The 12,884-nt window shown below is 25.0% G+C and overlaps 1 protein-coding gene across 4 annotated transcripts in view; it reads right to left on the reverse strand.

Annotated features, from left to right (window-relative positions):
- The window catches only part of LOC114121906 (uncharacterized), a 106,804-nt gene extending 100,022 nt beyond the window's left edge, over positions 1-6,782 (reverse strand). For all 4 annotated transcript variants that reach the window (XM_050199103.1, XM_050199102.1, XM_050199104.1 and 1 more), the window contains exons 1-5: positions 6,608-6,782; positions 6,452-6,508; positions 2,120-2,188; positions 1,520-1,570; positions 743-841 (exon numbers count right to left, since the gene is read on the reverse strand). In XM_050199103.1, coding sequence (XP_050055060.1) covers positions 743-841; positions 1,520-1,570; positions 2,120-2,188; positions 6,452-6,508; positions 6,608-6,686 — 355 coding nt within the window. In that variant the 5' untranslated portion in view covers positions 6,687-6,782. The remainder of the gene's footprint in view (positions 1-742; positions 842-1,519; positions 1,571-2,119; positions 2,189-6,451; positions 6,509-6,607) is intronic.
- Between the last annotated feature and the right edge of the window lie 6,102 nt (positions 6,783-12,884).

Raw genomic sequence — 12,884 nt, forward strand, 5'->3', positions numbered from 1 at the left:
CTTCGAGACTATGGAGAGTCAATCGCTGGCCACTCGCAATAAAAAAAGTAAAAATAAATTAATTGTTTTCCGGATTTTTTTTGTACATAATTAAAAATAAGTATAACTAATAGCCAAAATGTGGTTGCTTCAAAAACTTAAGCACACAAAAATACACCTTTTCAACAAAATGTATAACCTATTCAAACACATATATACCTATACCTATGTTATGCTAACGTAATATGCATTTACTCCATTACACACCTCAAAATATTATTCAGCACAATAATAATTTATGAATAACTTTTATAAATTACATATTTTATTTTATTGTTTTTACCTTCGATTTTGACGCAGTTGATACATTTATTATGTTTACTCTATTTTTATCTCTTTTTATTCGTTATTTTGGTACTGCTAGCGTTACATTTTTTAAAAGTTTATTACTTAAATTCAATAAGCTCATAAAAAATACAAAACTACCTAGAATTTCTATTTTCTTATTATTTGTATATTTTTAATAAAATTTTAATTTTTAGTTAACTCTTCAATATTAAAATAAGGGCCAAAAAAAATTAACATAAATATAAGATATTTATTGAGTAACTACCTATTCATATTTATAAATTTTAATGCATTTAAAAATTAAAAATCAAAAGTGAATATATATTAGTGATTAAATACCTACAAATCTACAACATGCATGTAAACTTTCAGTATAATGATTAAAAAATTTATCAAATTTGAAAAACCTTATTACCTTGTTGTATCTTGTTGTTGTACCTTGTTGTACCTTGTTCAACATCATAACTATTTCTTTTATTGACGTCTTCAAGTGTATCATTTATTCTGGGTATACCTTAAAGAAAAATAATATTAAATTCAACATAATATTCTTACTGTGTATTAGAATATATAGAAATTTAAAATTTGAATTTGATACTTGAAAATTGAAACCAATTATTAGAGTTTAGTTTTAAAATTAATTTTTATCTCATTCAGAGTTAAATGTATATGCACCATACCTACATACTTATTTATTTTAAGTATACTTAACAATACTTGAATTACAGTTGCGTAATTTGAAATTTTCCTTGGAGGGGGCATTACATTTTTGAGTAGAAAACTATGTAAACTTTATCACTTCCAAAACCAAAACCTTTAACTCTATTAAGGATACAATTATGTATAATTATATTAAAATATTATAGTTGGGTTACTATTTAATTATAAATACTGCAAAGTATTAGTAATATAAGGCTCTAGAGATCTACTTCCCTCATCTCCCTTTAATTACGCTTTAATAGTCTTTAAGTAAGTATTTTAATTGTATTTATAAACACAATAAAAAAAATAGTGTATATCAAATAACTATAATAACTAATATTATATTATTTCAACAATTTAATTATTCGCATAAAAAATATGAAACATGTTTCCGTAGGCATAAAAATGCATCATAATTTTAATGATAATAATAATTACAGTAATAAAAAATATTCTAACAAAATATACCTCAACATATAAAACTACTTACTATTCATTAATACAGTGTATTCTTCCTTATTAAGTTGGTGGATGTTTTTTCCTAAAGTTAAACAATTCTTATTTCCACAGTAAAAAATATAAACAAGTATAAAGTTGTTATAAATATTCTACTAATGAAACTTTTTTCTTTTTTGATTTAACTTCAACTTAATTTAATATTACATAATTTAATTAAAATATGTATTTCAGTCAGGAATATAATTTAGTTTTTTTTTTTAAATGCATAATGCATATAATATACATTTTATAAATTACAAAGAAACTACGTATTATACTAAACAGTAGATTAGAAAAATTAGTATAGTATAGTATTAACAGCTGGCTATTGAATTTGGTATTTATGTATTAATATTAAATATACATATATATATAATGAATATATATATATATATTATATTCTATATATTTAATCAATCAAACTAAAATCAATTAAAAAGCTCATTAGCATATTTACTTTATTTACTAATTACATTTTAACATAGATATTAGATAATTATATTAGATATTACTCATTATTAAATTATTATAAGATATACAATATAAATTTTACATAAATAAAATATAAAATATTATATTTAAATTGAATTACTTTGATATTCTGCGTTTAACTTAAAACTCTCTTCATATGTCTCAAATGTTTGGCCAATTAACGGTAAACCTAAACAGTGTGAAATTATAATTGTTAATTTAACAAATTGGTTTCAATATAATATTACGAATGATATCCGTTGATCGTTGATCAATATATTTGAAATAAATTTATTTTTAATTTACTTAAAGTGTCATATTAAAAAACATGACACCTTAATATTATACTACCATTGTCAAACTAACTAATATTATAGTAATAATTTATACCTATACATATTATACTAACCAACTATCTTTAATTATCAAGTTAATATTAATGGGTAGTATAGGTAGGTATGGTATAAATTATCTGTATTTACATATAACAATTAATAATCAATACAAGCATCAATTCTATTAAAGATGCATATTTATTATTTTTTTTATAAATTTAAGTGATTATTGGTTTTAAAATAAAAAAATTGAACAAGTAACAATTTCACCACTCTATAATAGGTGTCGAGTGTACCACGTCCATTTTTAGGTTTCAATAAGAACCTTATAAGATCCTTGTACTAAATTGTTAAGCTTTTGCTACAAATTTGAACAAATTATAAATTACTTAACTTAACTAAATAAACTTAACCTAAATTTACACTCAAAAAAAAAAAAACAAAATAAATAACAATACAATGATCTGGATTTCTATGAATACACGTATTAATTACTTATAAAAAGCAAAAATAAGGTAATAAAAATGAAAATCTATAAAATAGATAGTTATACATTTTTTTTATTTTTATTTTATTCTTTTAGATAGAAGAGTAAAAATTTACATTCAAGACATTTCAATTAAATGGTATTCAGTAAAATTATAAAAGTAAGGCCGTACAACTTGATAATTTTGTGGTGTTTTGGTATTAAAAAATTATAAATTACATAAAAAGAAAAGATTAAAATTATAAAAATTATGCTAAAACAGTTTTTGTATTTTATTTTTAATAAAAAAATAATTTCTGTATAATTTTAATTTTATTTTAAATGGTGCAATATTAAACATGTAGTGTCCCAAATTCGGTGCAATCGATGATTGTCGACAGATCAAAGAAACAATATTTTGTACCTTATAATCAAACGATTGAGAACGATTTTTCGAGCAACGTTGCCGTTTATCTTTTAGGAAATGTTACTTATGATTTTGCATTTTTTTTTATAGTTGTGCACACATACATAACGATTTTTATGTGCCTATTGTTTAATAGGAAAATAATTAATTTGTATAAACAGTTTTAACAAGCCAAGTACATCATGAGATATCTAAAATTAACTGGAAATAAGTACTTAAAGTTTTAAACTGACAAATAAGAGATAAATGTAAGTATTGATTTTACAATGATGTGTTCTTTTTCAATTTTAGAGTTTAAATATGATTTTTTAGTTAAAAGTTTATTAAATTTTCAACTTTTTTATTTCTATTTTTAATTAATGCGGCAACGTTGCATAAAAGTTAACAGGTAAGAACGTTCTCAATCGTACAACACCATCCTAAAGGTCTATACAACTATATAAGAATAATAATAATGATAAATAATAACAATATTTTACATACTATTATATGAAATCGTGTTTTAAAAAGTTTTAAAAAGCTGAATAAATATTACTAACATCATATTACTACTAACAGTTGCTTAATAATTTAGACTGAAATTTAGGTGTTTTTCTTAAGCTATTAAAAAATAATAGAGCTTAATAATTTTGATAATTTATTAACGTAATCATCAATTGCTATACGGGCATATTTAGGCACATTCGTGTAATGTGCATAGCAAGAAGAATACAATTAATATATTGCTATAAGAATCTTATTTTTCGTAGGTTTAAATAATTGGATGTATTTTGTATATCATCACACTATTATATATATTTAACAGTTTACTATAACATCACCAATAAACAGATTATAAGTTACAAATGTTACAATCTGATCAGTGGCGTAGACATTATTTTTGAAGGGGGGGGGGGTCAAAAATAGAAAACGACATAGCTAAATAGGAGGGGAAAATTAGAAAATCCCTCACCCTCTCAATCTCAAACCTTTTTACTTAAGTAGTAAAATATTTAACTAGAAGAAACAATAAATATAATTTTAATTGATTCAAAATTCACATCAAACACCATAAGATAAGCTATAAATTATAATAAAGTATAATCATAATAATCATAGTCGTCATCGACCATTTCGACCAAATTAACATTACTTTGATATAAATAAACCAAAACAAAATTATAATGGTATTCAGTTTTGACAAAATTGTTAAAATTCAATAGCTTAATTGATCATAATCCATAATATAACAAAATACTACATTATAGTTATTAGTTCATAGTGCATACTATGTATTCTAAGCAAAAACAAAAAAATAATAATGCCAATGGGGAGGGGATCTGACCCCCACGTCCCCCCTTGTATACGCCACTGAATCTGATCGTGCATTATTGCTCAATAAGCTGCAGTATTTTCTGGAAAGCTAAATCAGCCTCAAATTCTATCCGAATGTCTATGTCCTACGGTCAACAATATAACATTATCATTATGCCGCAATAGATTAACAACATCGATTGAAACATGTTTTTTATAATAATAACTCAAGGAAGTCTCTTTTTTAATGCTCGATTATTGAAAATCTGTAAAAGCTTAGTACAATATAGACCAGCAGTAACCAACAAGTCGATCGCGACTCTATTATGTTATTATAAACAAAATAAACGTGTAAATATATATATATATATATATATATATGATTATTAAGGACCTAAAAAACTCAGAGATCGATCAAAAGTTCATAAAAGTTGATCATCGCTGGTACCCACGGATGATTATTTGTTTAGAAACTCGGCCTAAAAGTCTTCAGAATTTAAATAAATCTTAAGATTTTTCATTTGACAGTTATCAAATTAACCGGCATCGAGTGTTATATTATTTTTTAATTCTATTTTTTATCTAATAAATATAAATCTAGATTTTTCAAGTTAACTGCTAGATTTTACAATACACGAATGTGAAATATTTTTAAGAGGCACTGAGTATACATTGAAATCCAAGTTTTGGACCCACATAATATCATTATACAAAAATCTATTACTTTTATCACCTTTATTTTTTCTTAATCACTAACGTCTAACTTTAATGATAAACATTTTCCAAAAGACTTTATTATCAGTTCAACCGCGTTGTAATTTTTATTATTTTATTTTCGTCTCGAGTTCTCGACATGATGGAGATCCAATATTGATGGAAATAAAAACACGAACAATTAAATTAAACATTGGTGATTACGCTTGTATTATGCGTGTTTACAAAATGTATCAAAGTAATGAACAATCGCAGTCCCAGCAATGTTGTCGATACCACTAAAAAGAAGGCATATTTACAAAAAGGTCAACAGGTGGTAGTTATAAGCGATTTTACTTTTATGTAGGCACCTATTGTTCACTGTGTTCGTACATTTTGTACATGCTAGCCGTCAGAGTTTCTAAGAATTAATATTATTTACAAATCTCAGTAGGTATCGATAGTTGGTGACTTGGTTACTGTATAGTATTTCAATTAATACCGGCACATTGCTCATATTATTATGTTAGCAAAAGATTCTAAGAAATTATGAAATAAAAACAATTATCTATAGTATTTTTTGTACAAAATAGCTTTACCTACGTTATAATCTATCTTAGCGTAGAACTTAAATATGATAGTAGTGAGAAATTTGATCTAATTTATTTAAATGTATGAGGTAATTGTTGCAATAAAAAGTATATTATATGATAACAGGAGAGAACAAAAATAAGTAGACTTATAATAGAAAATTATAGATACAAAGGCACCGGCTGTTGTCGGCTGCTGCTTCGGAAAAGACGGTGCCGAAGAGGAGAAGAAAATATTTTAATTTTTAAGTGAATTATGAACGTTATTATATTATATTTTAATATTGTACATATACATAATATACTTATTATTATTAAAGTGTTTACGCTGTGTCAATGTGTCATTGATGATAATAAATAAATAAATAAATAGATAGGTACTAGGTGTCTAATTAATAATTATAATATAATACAGTATTATTATTCAACATTCAAGTTAATTAATAATATGTTCGACATAAAATTAAATAATATTTAGTATTACGCCATTAACTACAGACCATATTATTATAATTTATATTATTATTTAAGTATATTCTGCTTATTAACTTTGTTCAAAAACATCACATACAATTTAATCTAATAGTCGTATTTACAATTAATGTTATTAAATAATATAATACCTACTTATGTACTGAAAACAACTTACCTTGTTCTTCCATCCTTTTATTAAAATCTTCACAACTTTCGTCCAATATGAATATATCTATAATCAGATTTTAATTTTTCAAGGTAGAATAAAAATGTAAGTATAAACATAAGTAAATAATAGCCATTTTTTAAATAGACATAAAAAAATACTTACTACTAAAATCTGCTGCTTTTGAATAAGATAGTGATTTCATAATCATTAAAATAATAATAAGGTATTTGTACTTAGACATATTTAACACCCTTTTAGAAATATTAGTAGCTACTACCTAATACTATACTCAACAATTTAATGGCAAATCACAAACGTGAAGAACAAAAAGAAATAAAAACCTTCAGTTGTACACAGGTATTTAATATATTATATTGTTTTTTGTTTAATTAAAAACTTATGAATCCATAAACAATTGAGTAAACTTTGCTCGCGTTTTGATTAAACTGCAGAAGGTTTAATCGTATCACAAATACGTTACACTTTTATACAGGTGCAAATACATACGCTGAAAAAGTAATAGCATTATAATGTAAGCAAAAAAGTGGTTATAGAATACAGTAGTGTACCTACTCGAGATTTTTCAGTTAAATAGTATACTAATACACGATAATTGATTTCAAAGTTGCAACGGTATCAAAACACCCATCCCCTATCAATATATCTAAACAATCACAATAAAAATCAACGTTAACTCATTAAGCTCTAAAAAATGACTTTAAATATGGAAAAATAATTATTAAAATTAGTTACATACTCACATTAGTGCATATAACCATACTAAATAAAAATGTTCTCGCAAGAATTGATGTAGACAATGTTGGTGCATGGTTTTTTAAATAAGTGGTAAATATTAGGAATCATTGAATGACTGCAGTTTATAGTATATAATTATAAAATATTTATAGTTGTTTTAGTAAATTTATAATTCTTTTAGTTTACCTGTCATATGTTTTTGGTTCAGCAATAATAGTTTGATTGTGAAACGTAATGTGATATGTAACACTAATAATTCAAATAATCGATACCTTCTAAATAAAAAAATATCAAAATTTATTAACAACAAATCAAAATCAACAGCCACCAAGTAGTAATTGGTACTGGGATTATAAAAAAAAACCACGAGGGGAATTGTTGTTATTTATATTTTTATAATTCAAAATGTTTAAGCCTTAAATTTACCAATACATATATATTAATTATACTCGCACTACAAATAAATATGAGCATTTAATTAAAATATAATATTATACTTACTAAAATAAATAAACATTTTTTTTTTTTGTTTGTTTTTTCTTTAAATCTGAATAATTAAAATAATTTTTTTAATTAAAAAAACCAAGTTATTTTTAACCCAAATTTTAATTTGAAATATTATTGAAATCTTGAAAGTGAAACTCACTCTTTAAACAAATCATTTAATGCTATTGTATAAGTGGTAAAATATACATTTCTGTAATAGGTAATATCTACAAATTTATTTAATAATTTCGTAATATTATTATGATCTTAAGCCAACAATGTAATTTTATACTAAGTGCGCACTCTAGTAGTTTAATTAGTTAAAAAACCAATACCATGTTTAGTAAAATTACTCACCAGTAGGTGGTATAATATTTAAGGAAATAATCAAAGATTTCTATATCATTTTATATTATAAAATATATACCTAATAAAAATGAATTCTGAAAAAATATGAACATTTCCTTTGAAGTCTCTTTGAGTGCTATTTTTACACTTTTTCATATTTTTCTTTATTCGTTCTCAAAAAATAAGTGTGTAAATATGTACATTTTCTAAATATTTTAATCAATTGTGGTGAGAGTGGTGAGGCTATAGAAATGATCAAATCGAAAGTGTATGAATTTACCTATAACAAGAAAGTCGTCTCAGTTTCTTAACTTTCTGTAAATGCAATGCCGTGATCGTCCGTCGTGTGAAAAATTAATTCTGTCATTTGCATCTGCTGTAGTTAAAGTCAATTTTATTCTGTAAATTTTTGTTCCTAGGTAATTTATTTATTAAACGTGCTTACATTATAATTGTGTTGGTATATAAACAATTCTTAACTTTGGGGGTGGTTCTGGTAGAAAATTAGACTAAGTAAGTACTTGAAGAGTCAAAAGTAAATAAAATTAAAGTATATTTCTCAATATAAGAAGAAAAAATAGAATTTCAATGCTAAATCAGTTTTCGACATCATTGATTTCTTTATCTTGTATGATTGTTTAAAGTTTGAAGTTTAACTTTTTACAAAAATAGATTACTTAACCTTACCACTAAAATAACTATTTGTTCATAAGTAACTTTTTTTATGATATAATTCAAAAACAATTAACCATAGATATTTAAAATTTTGACTAAATATTTGTAGGTTCCTATTATTTTACGATTCATGTATTTTTTTGTTTTGTCTTTTTTGTATTTTTACGTATAAATACCATTTTTGTATTTAATTTCAATCGCTCTGATAGTTTTTTAGACGTAGCATGCGTATTATCGGTACAAATCGATAAAAGCTCGTGAAGATAATGTATTGTCGATGTTATGCTTAAATTATTTTGAATGGATTTTACTATCGGTAATATTTATCGATATCGCTAAATACTTAATCGAATATTTGGTATGGCCAGTTAATTTAACGTTTAACCTAACCTAACCTTTTTTTTTTTTTTTTTCCGAGTGAATCGACGACCGGAAGGGAACCGCTTTCGCATTACTTCCTTCCAACCTAACCTAACCTATACTATCCAGTATCCACGTATTAAAATATTTTCATAATGCCTAGATTCAAAATTGTTCGTCTGTCTAAATTCATCGACTGCAATTATTTTCGTATAATAATTTTTCTACCTTTATTTTAATCTGTTTTTCAATATTCCGAAAGTTAAACAAAGTAACTACCTATTCTTTTTTGAAAAAGTATGTTAAAGAATTAAGTGAAAATATTTTTTCAAACGATTATTTTATGCAGTAAAATTTGTGATGTCAAAGTATGAAGTGAAAAAAAAATCCTTATACAGCAAAATATTAAAATTATTTAGTAAATTTTGTTATTCCTTTTTTATATAAATTAAATGCTTTCTTTTGCCTTTTTCACATTTTTAATATTTTTTTTATTATACTGCATTTCAATTTGAACCCTATTTATTAAATTGCTCAGTTTCAAATTAGTTTAATTTCCTTTGGTCATTCTAAAAAAAAATAATCATGTATATAGACTGTTGTTTCTTAAACATTATGCATAATTTTAGAACATATTAGATTCTGAACGAAGTGATGAATGTATTGATTTTACAATGATGTGTGTGTGTGTGTGTGTGTGTGTGTGTGTGTGTGTGTGTGTGTGTGTGTGTGTGTGTGTGTGTGTGTGTGTGTGTGTGTGTGTGTGTGTGTGTGTGTGTGTGTGTGTGTGTGTGTGTGTGTGTGTGTGTGTGTGTGTGTGTGTGTGTGTGTGTCTGTGTCTGTGTCTGTGTCTGTGTCTGTGTACAGCATAACTAGTCAAAATAATGCTTCCAACTTCAGGAGTGGTTTCCGATGGAAAAGTGAATATCCTTGGTGCATTATAGAGGTTAAAAGTAAACAATTTTCAACAGTTTTCAAAAAAATCGAGAAAAACAAAAAAAAAGTGACGGAAAAACGGGAATTTTTACGCAAAACCAGTTTTCGACCAAATCGATTTTTTTAAATGGTTGACTTAAAAACTAATCTCTATAAATACTTAAAATTTTCACCACATGTTTATATTATTGTTATTAATACATGGCTAAATTTTCAAAATATTTTGATTTTTTTTAAACTATTTATAGACCACTGAAATTTTTGATTTTTCTGAGAAGTTTTTTTTTGAAGTATCGATAAACAAATTTTGGATGGAAAAAAAAAATTGAAAATTTGATACAAATTTACTTATGAGTTTTTCTTATTTTAGTTAAAAAAAATAAAAAATCGTATGTCACAATTTTTTTTATAAACGTTTATATTTCAAATTTTTACGAAATATGTCAAAATCACTAAAATTTGCAAGTAATTTTGTAGTTAAAAAATTATGAAATTTTTTGTGTTTATAACTAAGGATTGAAAATACAACACTAAGTTTTCCATAAGTTTTCTTTCAAGTAGCTATAAAGATAACTCGATGCATAATGATTATAGAAAAAAATTTAAGTTTTTACTAAATAGCGTACCTAATGACAACGATTTATCTTCAAACGATTTTAAATATTTGTTATTATTCAACAAGTATAAGTCGTAGATACTTAAAAATTTCACCAGTTATTTAGATTGGCATTTCCTTTACATGATTTAATTTTCAAAATATTTTGAATTTTTTGAGCAATTTATAGACAACTGAAATTTTTGATTTTTCTGATAATTTTTTTTTGAAGTGTCGATAAAATTTTTTTGGCAGAGTCAAAATACTTGAAAATTTAATACAAAGTCTTTCATAAGTTATCCTTATAGTGATTAAAAAATTATATAAGAATACATAGGCACAATTTTTTATTATTGGCATTTGAAGTTCAAATATTGAAAAAAATTTGTCAAAATCATGAATATTTGCAAATTATTTTGTAGGTATAGCTCATAAAAATATTTGTATTAGTAGCTAAGAGTTCAAAATGTAATACAAGATTTTCTATATGTTTAAGTTACAATAATTATAAAAGAACTTAAATTTTGGTGTATTCAAGCCATTAAAACATAAACCACCTTTTTTACCAACCACTGAGAATTATATCCTAGGCTAACAAATCATTTTCGTTCAGAATCATTTTTCGTATACAATGATACCTATCATTGGATACAAATTTAACACTCCTATAATATGTAATAGTGATCCACACGGCACCTAATGTACAGTAGAGCGATACCCACTTACCCGCTTTTTTTTATTTATTTTTTTTACAAAATGAATTGTAGCTTAAAGTATAAAAAATTTATATATATAATTATAAGAAACATTTATAATATGTATAGTTTATGATATTATTACTACATATAGTTTGTAATTAAATATTCTAGGTAACTTTCTCATCTATCTACTGTAAATAATGGATATTTTGTGATAAATAATTTAATGAAAATAAGAATTATTTAGATATATTAAAGCTAATTTTTTTTTTTTTTTTTGGTCATGTACAACATAACAATGATTTAAATGTAAATATGGGTTAAGTTTTCTTTTCGTGTACATTTCATCAGTCGTTAACGTCTCCTAATATTGAGCTCCGCTTTGTCGATTATGTTTATTTGGAATCAAAATTTCAGCTGATCTGACCGGGTCAGTAAAAATAATACATAGATAGAAGTTGTCATCATCGTTGTGAGTAATGGGAAGATGGATGAGGGAAGGAGGATTTGCGATGGTGACAAGTCGACATACACCGCCGTGGCCGACCTTCGTCGTGGTACTGCAATTTACTATACGACCGAAGGTCGGTGCACTCGGCAGTAGCAGCCGCACACGTTCGTGATCGTGTGTGACGGCGACGACTGCGGCTGAGTGTCGTCGAACTTTAGCCGTCAAAATTTGTTTTCTTGAATGTAAAAATAATAATATTATATACTTCGTCATTTTTCTCCTAGTTTAGACTAGCTATATATCAAAATATCCTAACAACGCTAAAACGAGATGAAATAATAACTGTAATAATAGAATTGATCATGTTTATGTAATTCAGTTACAATAATAATAGAAATTGATACGAATTGGCAAATCATATTAGAATCAGAACTTTGCAAGAGAATCATTAATTCAGGTTTCGGATGTCGGATACTGGATATTATATTCGGGTGTTCAAACACTGGAATAAAGAATTTAAATAAACTTTTGGTTACTAAATACTAATAAGAAATAATCGTTGTTATTCGGATTGATACAGGCTAACGCAAGAGTCTAGTAGTTCAGACAACATATAAAATTACATTAAAAGATTGATTCTACACATGGTAGAATGGTAAATGGTAAATATTATAGGTATACTTTAAGAAAGAAATTACTCGGATATCAATAATAATATATCTTGGTCCCACAAAATTTTGAGTATATTAGTGAATCTGTATTATAATTAGAGCTCAGATTTTAAAGCATAATAAATAATAAAATAGCCCACGATTGTTTTTAAAAAAAAGCATATTTATTTTTAAAAAAAGCAAAAAAAACATAACCAAAAATTAACATGAACTGGTAATAAAATTGAATAAAAAAAAATTTAAAAATTAATTTGAATTTAAAAAAGAATTAACTACCGTGTATTTTCCTACATTTGCAGTAGTAAAACAGACTATAAAAGCAGAAGTTTTCGACCTATAGGCTATACTACATAGGTTAATAATCTATACCTACGTTTGATACATAAATAATCAACCTGATAACAAAAACAATAATAATCCAATATAATCATTTAGTCCATACCTATTTCGTAATTTTACATTT

The sequence above is a fragment of the Aphis gossypii genome, chromosome 2 (genome assembly GCF_020184175.1).
Source record: "Aphis gossypii isolate Hap1 chromosome 2, ASM2018417v2, whole genome shotgun sequence".
NCBI lineage: Eukaryota > Metazoa > Arthropoda > Insecta > Hemiptera > Aphididae > Aphis > Aphis gossypii.